The sequence below is a fragment of the Salvia splendens genome, chromosome 5, assembly GCF_004379255.2.
Source record: "Salvia splendens isolate huo1 chromosome 5, SspV2, whole genome shotgun sequence".
In the NCBI taxonomy this organism is placed as follows: Eukaryota; Viridiplantae; Streptophyta; class Magnoliopsida; order Lamiales; family Lamiaceae; genus Salvia; species Salvia splendens.
This window is the reverse complement of record NC_056036.1, coordinates 42,405,623-42,423,351: the sequence shown is the minus strand read 5'-3', so window position 1 is coordinate 42,423,351 and position 17,729 is coordinate 42,405,623. Positions and strand designations below refer to the sequence as shown.

Below are 17,729 nucleotides of genomic sequence, written 5' to 3'. Positions count from 1 at the left end.
GTTTTTTCTCTAAAAAAATTTGACTTGTCACATAGTATCTCGGCCGTCTTTAAAGTACTATGATTGCATTGTGTTTCACGATTATCCATCTTAATCTACCCTATAACTAGTTTAGTTGAATATAAAGTTTATTTTGGTGCATCTCATATTGTATCTCAATAAACGTCAACGAAGAGAATCCAATGTTATCCTAATGACAAAGTAGACATAGAAAGAGAGAATGACTTTGTGTTGATTTTGTTATCGAGTCGTTTCTAGGAATAGGGAACCTGAATATATTAGTCAAAATGCAAATAAGTAAAGAAAATACTCCTTTTTTAATAGTGCACATTGGGTTATAACATGAAGTTTAATGTAGAGATCAGTTACCACATTTCCACTCACATAATTGAACCATGATCACTAACTATTCCAAGATCCAAACCTCAAAATAGGAAGAAACCAACATGAAATTAATGAAGTTGAATAGCAATATCTATGTGCAAAAAAAGCCAAAATTGCCATCATCAAAGTTGAGAGCATAGCTCAAAGGATCATAGCAGAAGCTGAAATCAGTCCTCTCCTTCTTCTTCTTCTTCTTCATCACCATCATCATCTTCACTCTCAACACCAATCTCTTCAACATCTTCTTCCCATAAACAACTGCCCCTCCTTCCCCCATTTCTAGGCCTATGTGTATATAAAAGAGCTCTCTTTAGTTCTGTGTTGGGAGAGTGAAAAAATGGTGGTCTTATTGTTATATAGATATAGGAAAAGTGTGTGTGGGAGTTGCAGGGCAGTGTGACAGTCACTTTTATTTGGACAGTTATTAGTAGTGTGTGTGGATTGAGAAATGGAGAGAGACAGATGATGATGTTTCTTGTGGTGTCTCTGTCCATTTTTCTGCTTTGCCATTTTCAGATTTCTTGCTTTTATATGTCAACTTCTTTTGCAGCAGGTTTATGTTTTCACTTGTTAATATATTGCTGAAGCACAAATACTTATATCAAATGAATTTAATGTTATTTATCTTATTCTGTTTTTAATAAGGGAAATTGATATGTAAATTACAACTTTAGATTCGATTGACTTTGATCAGTCTCATGTAGTTCAAATCCTACAAATTGGAGTATAATTTTTTTACAAATTTCAGTTGTCCAAATAGCAAATACTCAAATTTCAGTTGTTCATTTGTGAACATCAATCTGACTTTCACACAACCGTGAGATGCGACAAACAACACAGTTTCAAGTCTACTTAAACGATAATATTTTGAAAAACAAATGTTTTTTCCATGTTGGAAAACTTATTTCTACACTACCTCCAATTTCATCCGTAAAAAGTTTAATTCGTAACACAATTGTAAATTGAGGTAAAATTATAGTAATTTAAATCGTACTGTACTAAAATTTAAATATGTGCATGGTTTTCCCTTTTAATAATTATAAACCACTTAATTTGAACCATCAAAATTAGCTCTTATTACAAGTTATTTAGCAATATTCTTAAAACTATCTCTTATTTATTATTATCACATCGTCCAAATTCCTTTTTGGATAACAGTCAGAAGGCCAAGAATGATCATAATATATCTTATTCTTTATGATGATGGAAAATGCCTGTATTTTTGTGGAAAGGCTTATTGGCTTCATTCTTGAAGAGGGTATGAATATCTTCTTCTTTATTTAGAATTTTGTTTTTATTAAATTTGTCATAAGCATAAGAATCTTTTTTCTTATATAGAGAATAAGGTCAACATCTAATATCATTTTCTCACCCAAAAAGACCAAAATTATTCTGATTTGAGCGCCTGCTTTATTGCCTACTTTTTTCTTTCTTATGTCATTTTCTTTTGCCAACTTTTCTTCTTTGCTCTCTCCTGGTGGGGTAATTCTTTTTTTTACTAGCCTACAACTAACATTCTTTTTGTGTACTAGCCTTTTTTTTTGTTCCGGCTTTGGGAGAGACGCATGAGCATCATGCATCTACTTTTAATGAAACGCATCCAATTTTTTCAAAATTTTTTAACGACGCATGACGCTAATGCGTCTTAGAGAGAGACGCATCTCTCTCATGCGTCTCTTGTTTTTTTTTTAATTTTACGGACGACGCATGACCGTCATGCGTGCGTCTCTAATTCGAATAAAACATACGGGACAGAGGCAGTAGCTCCCATTTCTGCGCGAGAGAAGGAGAGCTGCCTTGTTGTCTCATTTGAAAAATACTAGTATATATGTGCATGCTTTTAATTAGTTAATAAAACAATTCGGTCCATAATTAGAGAAAAATGTAAAAGTCTGTTTCACACAGTAACAAAATCTGTAAATAAAAACCTACTATAGACCAAAATTGGACTTTAGACAAAAAATAACATAGTTTAATAGTATAACAAAGCAAATAATTTGAAGTAGACTATGGGTGTATCAAAGAATACAGCATCCCATGAAACAAGAACCAGTTAACACAAAATTCTTCATAAGGAAAAATATCTGTGAATAAGAGTTCCAACATGAGTCAAAAGGTAAATAAATGAAAAACAACTTGCAGCAAAGTCAGCATAAAGTCTAGATCTCATGCTCAATACGATATTTTGATCTAAAGTCCAATTTTGGTCTCTAGTAGGTTTTTATTTACAGATTTTGTTACTGTGTGAAACAGACTTTTGCATTTTTCTCTAATTATGAACCGAATTGTTTTATTAACTAATTAAAAGCATGCACATATATACTAGTATTTTTCAAATGAGACAACAAGGCAGCTCTCCTTCTCTCGCGCAGAAATGGGAGCTACTGCCTCTGTCCCGTATGTTTTATTCGAATTAGAGACGCACGCATGACGGTCATGCGTCGTCCGTAAAATTAAAAAAAAAACAAGAGACGCATGAGATAGATGCGTCTCTCTCTAAGACGCATTAGCGTCATGCGTCGTTAAAAGAAAATCGAAAAAATTGGAAGACGCATGACCGTGATGCGTTTTATTAAAAGGAGACGCATGATGCGTCTCTCCCAAAGCCGGAAAAAAAAAAGTCCAGTATACAAAAAGAATATTAGTTGTAGGCTAGTAAAAAAAAGAATTACCCCCTCTCCTGGACTATATTCTGGCCAATGGGTAAATAAAAGGGATAGCTTTAATAATATTTAATAATAATAATAAAATGTACTACTAGTATAATAATAAAACTGATTTTTTTGCATAAAATACAATGTCTTGCACTAAAGTTATCAACTTAATTGAGATATTTGGAGTATAGACTTTGGTGCAGTTACATTTAACTACAACAAAATATTATTCTAACCCTACCAAAATTTATTCCCACGTCCACTAAGCTTTATTTCTTATAACATGGATTTTAAAAAATATTAAGAAAGTATAAGTTAAAAAAATAGTGAAATGTAATCCTGATCATTATTTATTAGTTTATAATTAAAGTGTGTGAAATGGGTAAGTATGTGAGATATAATTACAATTTATAGTAAAAGTGAAATGTATTTTTATTGGCTTGACATACTGAAATGACAAAAGGATTGATATTGCCGGGTGAATGGAGTATAATGCTCCTCGGATTATTACTTTAAGAAAGACTAATCATTAGTACTTTATTGGAATATATTTCCTTCTATCACTACCAATAGACTAATGAGAAAGATATATAGAACAAATGATTGAAGTTTGAAGCATTATGATTGGAGCATTATAAGTGTAGAATAAGATTGATCTTATTTGAAAAACTTATTGCAGTAAATAAAACTGAATTAATTTCTGTGAACAAGTGAAACAATTGGACTATTGATTATGGACGAAGGCATTATATTATTTGAGGTCTAAACTATTAGATTTTGTAGTGTGTTAAGTTCTTGAACTTATATTTTCAGTTTGTTAAGCTCTCAAATCTTATAGCACGCATAATAATATAATTAATCCATGCATTAATAGTTATTGTTTCTTTATTCATTTTATTTTTTGAAGAATTTCTTATTAACAGTTGTGTAGATTATAGTACTACAAGCTTAAAAATTGTTATAGGAAAAAAAAGCTGAAAAAACAAATGCAACAAAACGTGGTAACTCAGAAGCCAAAAACAAAAGGTGCATCTTCTTGCTTTTTTTTATATAGATAACTCACGTGTCTAATGTCTTTTTGAAAGAAGACTGTCACATAAATTGAAAGTGGCAAAGATTATTTCCTCATATGATTAAGTGGTAGTAACATACAAAAACTTCCAACTTTTTATTACTGAGATTAAATTGCCATTCAAAAGTTGGAATCTTTAGATTTTTCTTGAATTTATTGACATATGTAACTTGAGAAAACATTTTATTAGAAAATAATTTTGTCTCGACTGTTTTGACCATTTAATAATTTGAAGTCGCAACCCAATTTGGGAAATAATAATCATATCATAAATGCGAGATATGTCATATGTGCATTTAACCAAACACACAAACTATATCTGTTTAACAAAAAATAAACAATACTATTAATAGTGTTTTGTAGATTTCAACTTTCATTTTAAAAAGGATCAGAAATATTTTTTGAAATATGCTAAAAGTTGAAGACACAATACCAATAACGTTTCTTATCTTTAGTTTAAAAAACACTTTTCTATGTGTTGAGATAGAAAAAAAAACTCACCCCAAACTACTACTATGAGTTAAACTATCCATTAAATCAAATGGGCTATTTTCTCATTGGAAGTTAAAGCCCATTTTGACAAAGGAAGGATAAACCATTCAAATGGGCTCTCATTTTAAGTTAAAACCTTTTGTCTTTGGTAGTCGAACTAGAATTTAGGGGTGAGCAAAAAAACCGGAAACCGAATATCCGAACCGAACCAAACCGAAATTTTGAAATTCGGTTCGGTTATTTCGGTTTTTCGGTTCGGTTCGGTTTTGAAAATATAAAAATTTCGGTTTTTCGGTTCGGTTCGGTTCGGGCGAAGAAAAAAATCGAAAAACCGAAAAACCGAATTATATATATATTATATTATATATAATATATAGTATATTATTTTAATAAATTCTACTATATTATATATATTATATGTATTATTAATTTTATATTATATATAAATATTCTATTAGTATATAGTATAAAATAAAATAAATTACAAACATATATATATATATATATTAATACTATATTTATTTTTTCGGGTTTTTCGGTTTTTTCGGTTTTGTTCGGATTTTTCGGTTTGTTAAGTTCGGTTTTCGGTTTTTCGGTTTTTCGGTTTTTCGGGTTCGGTTCGGTTTGGATTTTGAACTAAATTCGGTTTTTCGGTTTTGGTTCGGTTTTGACAAAAAACCGAACCGAAACCCGAATGCACACCCCTACTAGAATTTATCATTCTAATAAATAAATAAGATAAGTTATTTAATTTTATATGAATAAAATGAAATGATTCAGTATTTTAGACAAACAAAACACATATTTTAACCATATATTTGGTATATTAATTAGTATTTAGGTTTCAATTGTAATTGTACAAAAATCCTCAAGTAGATCTTAATCAAAATGGAAGAGGCAAAAAATTTGAGAGCAATAAGACAACTCAAGTTAAAATCGTAACTGGACTCTTAATGTACTCCTAGTTCATAAACTTATTTAGAGGGTTTATTTAACGCATCAAATTATAAAAAAGCATAATGAAAAAGTCAGACGGCCAATAAATAATCTAAAAAAATACACTCTCGGTCACAATGCTTTTCTTGTTTAGTTTGTTTCCATTTTATTTTCTCTTTTCATTTTATATAAAAAATTAAGTTGAGGAAAAACTCCAAAATGGCTCATGTCTATCCTTTCTAAAAGCATCCGCAATGGCGGATTTCGCCGCGGAATTCCCACGGATGTGCCGGAATTCCGTGGCGGACGTCCGCCATTAGGCACGAATGGCGCGGATACGGAATTGAGCTGAGGACGTCGCAGGTCCGCGGCCTTTCGCGGAATTCCGCAGGGACGTCCGCCATTGGGTCGACTCCCGCGGAATTCTATTTTTTTTGTAATGTCTATATATATTGCTCGTTGAATTTCACTTCATTCGCACCACTTGTTTTAACAAGTTTCTCTCTCTCTAAATTTCTTTTATATAATAGTAATGGCTAGTTGTAGTAGTGGTAGTGGCCATCACGAAGACCCTATGGCTCGGATTTGGGCACATGTGCGGGAGGCCGCGGCGAGAGAGGAACAAGCGGCCTTGGCGCCGGCGGTGCCTCGACCCATCCATCGTCGCACTATAGTATCCCGCGACCATCTCGCGGCCCACCGTCGGTTGTACGATGACTACTTTGTGACGGAGCCACGGTTTGGGGAGAACCTATTCCGGCGACGGTTTAGGATGCATCAGCCGCTGTTTATGCGTATCGTTGGCGCTTTGGAGCGTCGATACGAGTAGTTCAGGGTGTAGGAGGATGCAGCGGGTAAACCCGGCCACACGCCGATCCAGAAGTGCACTGCCGCAATCAGGCAGTTGACGTACGGAGGTGCGGCGGACATGTTCGACGAGTACCTCCACGTCGACGAGTCGACCGCCCGCGATTGCTTGAAGTATTTTTGTCAGGGCGTGAGGGAGATATTCGAGGATAGGTATCTTCGGAAGCCTACCCCCGAAGATTGTCAGGCTCTGCTGGATATGCACGGGTCACAGCACGGCTTCCCGGGGATGTTGGGCATCATAGATTGTATGCACTGGGAATGGAAGAACTGTCCCGCTGCCTGGAAAGGGATGTACACTACTGGTTTCATGGCCAAGAATCCTACGATGATCCTTGAAGCGGTAGCTGACTACCGGTTGTGGATTTGGCACGCCTATTTTGGAGTAGCCGGGGCGAACAACGACATCAACGTCCTCCAGTCGTCGCCCCTCTTCAACGACCAATGAATGGGCGTCGGTCCGGCCGTCAACTTCGTCGCCAATGGCAACCAACACGCATGAGCTATTATTTGGCGGATGGGATATACCCGATGTGGCCCGTCTTTGTGAAGACAATCAGACGCCCAACGGATGAGAAGAAGGTATACATTGCGCAACGTCAGGAGGCAGCGCGCAAGGATGTGGAGCGGGCGGCAGTGAAGGGTCCGTCACGGCTGTGGTACGTTGACAGCATCGCCGACATCATGTACGCATGTATTATCATGCACAACATGATCGTCAAAGATGAAGGCCCAGCACTGACCGATTGGGCCAATGATGATACTGACGCTGCGGGTCCAAGCCACGGCGTGGCCACGAGCAATGTACGTATGGGGATACCCCATGATGACATCGATCGAGTCCGTGCATTTGCCGACATGCGCCAAAAACAAGCTCACGTTCAACTCCAGAACGATATTATTGAAGAAGTGTGCCAGCGTAGGGGTCGTCGTTGATGTAGCTTGTAATTATTGAAATGTATTTTTTTATTTGGTAAAATGTACTTTTTTTTAATGGATTTTTTTCCTATTCGCGTCGAAATTTTAATTCCGTAAATTCTTTACTTCCGGAAAGTGGTTAATTTATGAATTTATGAATTTTTTTTAATGTAGGAATTCCGTCGGGAATTCCGCAGGGGAATTCCATCACTGGGCAGTGGAAAGTCTTTATGACGTGGCAGAACAGTGGGAAGTCCTTATGACATGGCAGTGGGAATTCCGCGGGGAATTCCGCCGGGACATCCGAACCACTGCGGATGCCCTAACGTGTATAATCACAAAAACAAACGACTTATTGAAGGCTCTTCTTATTAGTGTACATCTAATAATAGTATTTATTACATATAAAGTGAGTTTTAACGAGCTTAATTTATAGTACTAGTATAAAATTCGATACCATTATTAAACGAACAATATGGAGTACATAAATTACGCAACAAGTCCCAAATTGAGAATACCCCATGCGGTTTCCGGCCACGACTTCTCCTTCGCCTTCATCAGCAGCACCCTACCCCACGCCACCCACCCCTGCCACGTCATCCTCTTATCCCACGGACTCCCCCACTCCACCAGCAACCTCAGCCCCCTCTCCGCCGCCTCCTCCGCCGCACCGAACTCCCCTTTCCCCAAATATATCTGCGCCAACACCACGTACCCTTCCCCCACAAACGGATTCCTCGCCACGCTCTCCACCAGCATCCCCTCCGCCCTCTCCAACCCTACCTCCGCCGCGCCGCACACCGCCTTCCAGTACAGCTCCCTCGCCGCGATCTGCTCCTGCGGATCCAGAACTTTACTGCAATTATCGAACACCGGCGGCACCACCAGCTCCAGATCTTCGTCTCTATCTGCGTGATTCTCAGCGGTTTTGAGGTAGATCTCCTCTTCTCTCAGCAATAGAGTGTAGATCGCCGCCATTCTCGAGGCGGAGTTCATCCACAGCCCTGGCTTGCCGTCGCCTGGCCATAATGAGGTGAGAACGTTGTTGCCGGAGAATTCGAGCTTGCCGTCGCGGTTATCGAATAAACCGTCTTGGAAGCTGAAGAGCTGATCGCTGAAATCGGCGACCGTCATCATGAGGAAAGTCGCCACCAGCCGGCGTGAAATCACCAAATCCTCGCCGGTTTTGATGTGCTTAACCGTCATCCCCTCCGCCGGACAGATCGATCGGAGCTTACTCCGCCAGATCTCGTCATCTCCGACCGCTCCGCCGCCGCGGAGCTTCTCGATCGAGATCTCCGACGATCGGAGGTGCTCGATCAGCTCGGAATCGGCGTACCTGAAGAGGAGGAGGTCGTGGATGAGAGACTGCCGAGGAACGATGCAGAAGAGGTGGATGAGGCGCTCGGCGGCGGCGCCGACGTGGCCGCGGACGATGTCGCGGCCGGTGGGGGAGGGCGGGAAGATGGCGAGGTTGACGTAGGAGTTGGAGTAGGCGGAGTGGAAGAGGCCGCAGAGGCAGACGGCGTCGGGAGCGTTCCAGAGCTTGAGGATGCGGTAGACGCCGATAAGGTGGTCGAGGAAGCTGCCGTGCTTGTGCCAGCACTCGCCGGCACCGGCGGCTTGGAGGACAGAGACGAGGCGGGGTAGATTTTCGTCGACGGCGTGGAGCTCGCCGCGGAGGAAGGGGCGGGCGGAGGAGAGGAGCGATTCGAGGTTGAGGTGGTCGGCGGGGCGGGGATTGTGGTCGTCGGAGGGTTGGGGAGTGGTGGAGGACGGCGGCGCCATGGATGGTGGTTGAGAGAAGCGAGGGAGGATTTTTTTGGGGGGGATTTGATGTTTTGAACGTAGAATGGATAAGGTTCGGAAAATACAGCCCGGGAGTTGCGTGTTGAGATTTCCCCCCATAAAAAGCTGAATTTTATAAAAGCATCTCCAGTGGGCGGATGTCCGAGTCACTAGGACTTCTCATCCCACTGCCACGTCACTAGGACATCCCCTTCACAATCCGCCCTTCTCATCGCCCTTCCCACTAGGATTTCCCGCAATAAAAAAAATCACAAATTCACAAATAAAACAATTTACTTTTACGAAATAAAATTTCAACACGAATACGAACGGGAAAAATTAACTTCTTCATTTAAAAAAAACATACATGATTTGAAAAAAAAATTACATAGTAATAAAACAAAAAAAGTACTAACATCAACGTCAACCCTTCCGCGTCCAAACCTCTTCGATAATATCGTTCTGAAGTCGAACATGATCATCTGTTTGCCGCATGTCGGCAAATGCACGCATCCGCTCGACCTCTCCATGAGGTACCCCCATAATCACATTCGCGGTGGCCACGCCGTGACTTGGACCTGCACCCGTATCATCTTCATTGGTCCACTGAGTCAGTTCCGCACCTTCATTTTCGACAATCATGTTGTGCATTATGATACACGCGTACATGACATCGCCGATGTTGGGAATATACCACTGCCGTGCAGGACCCTTGACTACCGCCCATCGACTCTGGAGCACACCAAATGCCCGCTCCACATCCTTGCGCGATGCTTCCTGACGGCTCGCAAAGTATGACTTCTTTTGTCCGAGCGGATGCTTGATTGTCTTCACAAAGACGGGCCAGTTTGGGTATATCCCATCCGCCAATGGCGGACATTCGCCTGCCCGTCGCGCCGACGTCCGAGGACACCCGACGTCCTCACGGGACGTCCGTATCCGACCTCCCCTGCCATAATGGCGGACGTCCCGGTCGTCCGTCGCGCACGTCCGACCGGACGTCTGCCATTGGAGATGCTCTAAGGGCATCCATAATTGGACGGACATCCTGGCGGACATCCCGACGAACTTCCTAAAAACACCTTCTGCTACGTCATAAGGACATCCCACTACACAATGGCGGACATCCACAAAAAACAATAAAAAAATCAGGACGTCCTCCGGGACGTCCGTCGTGTCAACGCAACTGCGGACGTCCCGGAAAGCCGCGGAACTCCGATGTCCGCAGCGGACGTCCGTATCCGTATGCATGCTGCCTAATGGCGGACGTCCAGCACAGACGTTCGGCCCGCCTGTCCGACGTCCTCTGGGATATCCGCCATTGTGAATGCTATAACAACAAAAATATGCCATGCAAACCACCAAAACAATTACTCCACTACAATATGTCAATATCTGTGCTTACCCAGTCACAACAGGAGTATTTCTTTTTAAAAAATAATAATATAATAAAAGTAATTAAAATGTTGGGATTAATTGAAAATTAGAGAAAATGTTATTATTATTAGATATTGTAAACTAAAACTGAATAGAATGAAAGAAGTGATTATACGAAAGAAGAGATTTTTTAGTAATTTAAAAATTAATGAAGTACTTAGTTTAGTAAATATATATGCATTTTTTCGATATATGTATATAGAATATACTTTTACAGGTATGGAATCTCCACCGCACCAACTTTGATTTGCATGTATTAACCATACTGCCAATAGGATGATAAGGACTAATCCATTATATCTTCCTGTGATAAGGTAAAGTAAAGATACTCTTAACAAGCTTAAGTTTTCAATCATACACAAGTTTCATAAAGTCGATGCATTTTATTGTAAGATTCAAGGAATATCAAGTATCGAAGAACAATTTGCTAATTAATTAGCTGGATGTCGTTCTCGGCTAAATAATATTCCTAGTATATTATTTAGTCAATTTTTATTATTTGGAAGGATTTGATATGTCTTGATTTATTTTCATAGTATCACCACATATGTAGAATACTTCATCATAATTAAATATGAATTAATTAATACGTATCAATGTGGGTTCACGCTTCAAAGTTTTTGTAAAAAATCAATAGACAGCGGTAACATCAATGATCAATGTTTATGTTCGTCCAAAATAAAATAACACGTCATTTTTCAGCTAAAAATCAAACGACAACAGTAACATCAATGTTCATGTTCGTAAATGAGGAACCATCATCAATTCTCTAAAATTATCCCTCATTGGTAAAAAAAAAAACAGTACTTAATTTACCTGGATTATAAAGCGGGTGAAGGAATCATGTCCAAGGCCTGCAATATAAAGGTAAATGTGAAAGCATCTTCCTGGAGTTTCTCGAACCTGCAATAGAATAGAATGGCAAATCAGAAAAATATACAAATAAAACATAGTAGTGAGGGAAAATTATGAAATTGTGATACTTATATACGACTACGGCATAAATTATTCAAGAATTCAAATGAATCAGTGGCATTGATGATCTAAGCATTTATCTGGTTGTTAGATTTATTGGAAGTTTCTGTAGGGAACTACCAACTACTTTGGAATATGACACTCCAAAAGGGCATACACTTATGCCAATATAAGTTACATAAACATGACATCAAATGAATATGCCTTTTACTGAGTAGTTGAATAGGAATAAGTACTTTTTTTTTGTAAGTAATGCACAAAAAGAATGCATCACATCACCTTCCTGACTTCGAAAAGTGCCCTGCACCGAGTTCGCATTTAAAGAGTAGAACGTTATCATCAGTCTTGAAATCTCTCAACTTTGCCACAAACTTAGCAGGTTCGGAGTACATGACACGCGTATCTGCAAAACATAAACAGAGTCCAGTTATACTGTGATAATAAAAATCTTGGTTCTGAGCAAAAAAGTCTTATTCTGGGTGTAAGATAGATTATATTTTTATCCTCATTACTAGGAGTTCTCCAATCACACCTTTCAATAGATTGGAATCACGTAGATTTGGCTCGAATTATAGGAGTTATCAAGGGCCTTCGGATACTCAAAACTTCAATACATCTATACTATTTTATCTATCTAGGTTAATCCTCAAAAAACATAAGCACGTCCTTGATCTTAAGAGGATCAAAAGAAAATAAGTTTGCATATTTAGTGAAGTCTATAAAAATGTCTTTTTATCGTAAGCCTTCGACGAGCTTGAAGGAAAACCATTCATATATAACTTTAATCTATGATAATAAGAAATTGGACAAAAGAGAACGAACTCCTTAGCCTCTTCTATCTTGGTATGCTAACAAGAGCTGTAATTCTTTCCTGACCATAGGAACCCCCATACTTACCATTTAATCCGGCGGTAAATAGAATAGCTGGATAATTTTGTGATTTAATCTGTAAAATAAATCCAAAAATTAGTGCAAATTATCATTTTCGATAAGCTCTGCATTAACCGGTTATATATAGTTGCTTGCATTGATACGGAAAATCATGAAACATGATCTAGGTTCAAACTCACATTATCAACCGGGGAGTATGACTTCATGTAAAAGTAAAACTCTTCTTTTCGAGGATCACCCCATTCCTGTAACGAAGTAAGAAACGTAAGTTGACATGGCTTTATCTGCAATTTATATTCCTCTCAGACAGGAATTTATAACATCGTATCCTTATATTAATGAAAGTGTTACAGCAAGTGATGAATCAATACTGAAATTACTGTGCGATTCTACTTTTAAAATATTTTATTATAACATTTTATCCTTAAATTATTTCTGTTAAATATTTCTTAGAAGGCTCAATAAAGAAGCAACTATGTATATATCCGAAAAAACGAAATGAAGCCAACACCCTAATAGTAGCCTCACCTCCCACTCTGAAGTTGTAAGAGGGATTGTCGGATCAAGCATAGTAGTCAATACATCAACAAAAGCCACCCCACCCACAGCAGCCTTAAATAAATCAGGCCGCATGTTAATAACAGCACCAATTAGCAAGCCACCAGCACTTCTTCCCTCAATGCAAAGTTTTTCCTTTGAAGAGTACTTCTTTTCTATCAAATATTCAGCACAAGAAATAAAATCCGTGAACGTATTCTTTTTCTTAAGTAGTTTTCCATTTTCATACCACGGTCTCCCCATTTCACCCCCTCCACGAACGTGGGCAACAGCAAAAATGAATCCCCTGTCTAACAAGGACAACCTTGACGCCTTGAAATACGGATCCACGCATATCTGTTAAAAATCAGTCAGTTAGAAGAAGAATCAAGAGAGATTTTTAAAGACTATGCCACCTACAAAGATAGTCTTGACGCATTCAAGGAGCCTATTGCTTCGTACAATCAATTCAGACAAACCTTTAATCGACATTTGATGGAGTCAAATAAATTACCACTTTTGACCATTTGTTGCAACCAAACACCACTTTTCTATCGTTTCAATAACGATCCCACCTTTGATTTGTACCAATTTTGACATTCCCAATCATTTAAGCATTGAACCGTATCTTGGGGAAATAATGATGTTTCAGGAAGAAAAATTGCAGAAGAAAAGAAAATGAAATTGGGAATGTCAAAACTCTCCACAAATCAAAAGGTGGAGTCATTAATCACTATAGAGATGTTTGAAAAGATGTTTCAAAATTGCAAAATAGGTAACGAAAATGTGCTCATTTTAGGAAAGTAACCCATTGATGAACTACCTCATAGGAACCATAACCATATAGAAGTAATGGATCTGAACCATCAAGCTTCACTAGATCTTTTCTATAAACAATTGAAATGGGTATTTGAGTGCCATCACCAGCAGTAGCCCACTGTCTTTCAGTTATGTAGTTGGTAGAATCAAAGCCTCCCAAGACCTGAAAAGGTAAGCAAACAATCATATGGGATAATGGGACAATTACCACTTTTGGCTTAAGAGCACTGTTCAAAAATATACTCCTATTAAGATAAAACCAAGTTCATTTGATAGTAAAACTTAAAATTAGTGAGCACATGTGCAAAAGACTTTCTGGTAGCTATAACAGTGTTCCCAGGGAAGTCAAACCCCCACCCAACCACCCACAAAGGAAGAATAATATGTCCTATAAAAGGAAACAGGAAGAGATAACAATCTATAGTTGATAAACACCCCAGCAACAACAAAGTAGTGTTTCTTTTATTCTACAGTTCATTTGTTTATTGTACATATTATTTCATTTTATTTAAAAAGTATGGGGGAAAGAGGAGGAAAATGGAATCATTTATAGATTTGCTATTGCAGGAAATGGCTATATAGCTTTGTGTAGAAATTAGAAACCAATTTAAAGAAGAATACAATACAAAAACACATTAAATAAACTGCACATAGAAGGAAGGAAATGCAGTACAAATTCAAAGCTAAACAAGAGCAATGTGATTCAATGCCATTCAGATCGTGATGTGTTTGCTTACAGTTTCAATCTTCTTGAGGACTGAAATCCCAGAGTCCATATCATAATCATAGACCGAAGAAGGTGTCCTCATTGAGCTATAATGATATCTCAAAATGTTAGAAGAGAACTGTGACTCCGAAGGATCCACTGAATATATAGGATCAATAAAATCCACTGTCCGGCCACCTTGAAGTTTTTCCAGTGGCTCTCCGAAAGATGGAAGGCGATATATTGTTATCTTGGGCAAACCATTTTCACGCTCATAAACCACAAGATGATCCGCAAATAGTTGCATGTCCTGAATATTTACACTGTTAAAAGTACTAAAATGTCAGTTGACTTCATTATTAGATATCAACTGATAATAAAAAAAAAGCAGCTGGCTGAGCTCTGTCTACAAATTATTAAAGTTCAACCTTAGATATATCCCAGTCTCTTGAACAATTTAGGGATTAACATGGAAGAGTTTCACCTTTCTTTCAAGCTAAACTGATAAATTGTGAACAGATGTATGCAAAAGCAAAATAATCAATGGATAATTTTTCATCCCTAAGTCGTGGTATATTAATATGCTTAGATGTTCTGAATTATATTTCACACAAAAATTTCCTAAGAATTTGTTGAAAGGACAGTAACTTTGTAATAGCTTTGAACTTGCAACAGAATAAACTGTTGTTCATTTCTAAGTGATGATCAGTTTAATCAAATGTCACATAGTTGAGAGGTTGACTATAAATACTAGTAGAAAATATCATCATTCACATTCAAGGATGACTATCTCAGTCGCACAAGTTTTTACCTAGGCCGGTGAGGTAGGATGACTGTGGCAGCTGAGGTATTATCTAGTGGACAAGCAAGTATTTCAGAATTGAAACACTCGTCGCTTCTTCTTTTAATGAAAAAATGATTCCCACGATGACTTGCTGATGTGTCTATGCCATCCAACCGGGGTGTCAAGACAATTAGCCCACCTTCAGGCTTCGAGACATCAAGGTAAAAGACGAACTTTGTAATTTTGCTCTCAGATTCAACAAATAGGAACTTCTTGCTCTCGGAAGAAGCAAGGTTAAGAGAAAACATGTCATCCTTTTCATGATAAAGGCAATGATCGAGAGATTGTTCAGTTCCCAGCTTATGCAACCATACCTGTCAAAAGCTACATAAGATCACCAGTAGGAACAAATTATTGGTGTAGGATCTTAGGCTACACAAAATAATCAACAAAACCCTGCACTGCCATACCCTTTTCCTCAGCATCTACCTGTTATGTTTCCGAAGTGGTTTGAGTTTAATTTTTCCTTACCTTTTGATTCGCTTTTCCACGGTAAGACTTAAGAGAGCTTGGGGACTTGATAATTTAAAATTCTAATAGACTTCCCACTTTTCTTATTATATATATTGACGTTACTTGCTATTCAATTTCAATATATCATGGCATAAAAAGTTTGTTCAATATATGGTGTTGAATTTAGCTTGATTATTATCAAAATGAAAACAATCACTTTGTTTAAAGCTCAATGTATATCATCCATATCATATGTTAGACTCAAGATGCATACCTTGTCAGGCCGGAGGATCTCATCTCTAGTTGTGTAGACTAAAGCATCATCACCGGCCCATTCAATATCTGAGGTAACTCCAGACAAAGGATTCCCTACTGGTGTTCGTGACTCGGCATCAATGACATAAACTGTGTAAATTTCGTCTCCTTTAGTATCTTCTGCATAAGCTACCAGTTTATTGTTTGGACTAACCTGTAAATGAGATAAATGAATCACATAATAAGCAAGTGAGAAGAATACAATAAAATCAACAAGAAACTTGCTGCTGTTAGGGAAAGTATATTGAAAAGAAGAAACGAAAGGAACATTATGAGGAGATCAGAAGTGATTTTGCCTTGAAAGCACCAATAATGTAAAATCCATGTTGTTGAGCTTTAACATTTTCATCAAGAATGACATGCTCTGGAGGGGCATCAGATCCAGTCGACATGGTGTCATGAACAGATGTTGGTGCATTAGTATTAGGCACAAGGCGACGGCAGTGTTGGGTATATTCTTTGCCCTCCAAGGTGCGTTTATAATAATAATAGGGTCCCCTGCGTAAAGGGGCTGATATGTCATCCTCCTTCACACGGCCTCTTATCTCACTATAGATCTGATCTTCTAATTTTTTGGTTCCTGAAGAACAAGCAACTAAACAGTTATAAACCTATTAAATGAGTACATAACTTATCTTACTGCTCTAATTTGAGGAATAACCTTACTTGGATAATTGAAAATGATAGATACTGCAAAATTTAGCTATCACACTTACAATAGCAGTTTCTGAGGATCCTTGGATTAGATTATCAATTGGGAATTGGGTATCAAGATCAAGTCAAGTAATACAAAACCTACCAGAAGAACCCACACCACTCCGCAAGTGCATATGCCATAAATCCATAATTCATCAATGGTTTATCCGTAATAACATTATATAAGCAGGAGGACCATATAAACTTAGTCCATGGCAAACATTCAGAACTCACAATGAAACAACCAACATTGTTACTCCATCGCAATTCCCCCTCTATACCATCACCAAAAACCAACTAATCACCTAACTATAAACGATTACAACCTTAATCGAAAAACCACAATCACAAGTTATAGACACCAGACCAGCATTTAACATATACTCCTATTAGATTCGGTGGTATATACATGAAAAGCGTATGAATGTACAAAATTAAATATCGGTGAATTCATATCATTTACCATCAATAAAACCATAAAATCCTACAAATTAACGAACTCTCTGAATGAGATGTGAACTGACCAGACATGATGTGGTCCACATAGGCATTCTCCTGGCGAAGATGCGCCAAAACTTCGGGATCGGATCGAGAATCGTCGCGAAGCCAGTAGTAATTGTCGACTCTGACGTCGCCAAACATCTCCATCTCGTGCTTAACTTTCTTAGTCTTCGGAGGCTCCATTTTCGACGACGACGATGAAGAAATTCCGCGGTTCGAGCTTCTCCTCCGCGAAGGAGATGAGGATTTGAAGAGGTTGTTGTTGGTGAAGAGGTGAAGTGTTCTGAGCGAAGAGAGTGCAGCTTTGGTTTGGAGTGTTGAGATTGAGAGTGATGATATCACGTGAAACGGCAGCTGATAAAGTCCGCTCATAGCTTCTCCATTTTTTAGGTCCCTTATTTTTGCATACAATTTATTAATAGGGAAATTGATTTTAAATTCATG

At 38.3% G+C, this 17,729-nt stretch overlaps 2 protein-coding genes across 4 annotated transcripts; both read right to left on the bottom strand.

Moving 5' to 3' along the window:
* Positions 1-294: 294 nt before the first annotated feature.
* Positions 295-17,667, bottom strand: LOC121801948 (protease 2-like). 3 transcript variants are annotated; one of them, XM_042201439.1, is made up of 12 exons: positions 17,309-17,667; positions 16,385-16,668; positions 16,048-16,242; positions 15,288-15,634; positions 14,508-14,799; positions 13,775-13,933; positions 12,943-13,308; positions 12,594-12,659; positions 12,421-12,469; positions 11,803-11,926; positions 11,365-11,451; positions 295-669 (listed from the first exon to the last, which is right to left on the bottom strand). In XM_042201439.1, exons 1-11 carry the CDS (start codon positions 17,655-17,657, stop codon positions 11,370-11,372), a joined length of 2,313 nt encoding a protein of 770 aa, XP_042057373.1. In that variant the 5' UTR covers positions 17,658-17,667; the 3' UTR covers positions 295-669; positions 11,365-11,369. The 3 variants fall into 3 exon arrangements, with proteins under 3 accessions (XP_042057373.1, XP_042057371.1, XP_042057370.1); XM_042201437.1 differs by lacking the exon at positions 295-669 and adding an exon at positions 10,058-10,183; XM_042201436.1 differs by lacking the exon at positions 295-669 and having other exon boundaries at positions 11,193-11,451.
* Positions 7,676-9,222, bottom strand: LOC121801949. The gene has a single exon (XM_042201440.1). It carries the CDS (start codon positions 9,109-9,111, stop codon positions 7,813-7,815), a length of 1,299 nt encoding a protein of 432 aa, XP_042057374.1. The 5' UTR covers positions 9,112-9,222; the 3' UTR covers positions 7,676-7,812.
* Positions 17,668-17,729: the final 62 nt, after the last annotated feature.

Excerpts from the sequence above, each read along its gene's own strand:
- LOC121801949 (XM_042201440.1), bottom strand. The coding sequence starts at position 9,111 with ATGGCGCCGCCGTCCTCCACCACTCCCCAACCCTCCGACGACCACAAT.
- LOC121801948 (XM_042201439.1), bottom strand. The coding sequence starts at position 17,657 with ATGAGCGGACTTTATCAGCTGCCGTTTCACGTGATATCATCACTCTCA. Across the intron at positions 13,934-14,507 it reads TCCTCAAGAAGATTGAAACT|GTCTTGGGAGGCTTTGATTC; the intron begins GTAAGCAAACAC and ends TTACCTTTTCAG. Across the intron at positions 11,452-11,802 it reads CACTTTTCGAAGTCAGGAAG|GTTCGAGAAACTCCAGGAAG; the intron begins GTGATGTGATGC and ends ATTCTATTGCAG.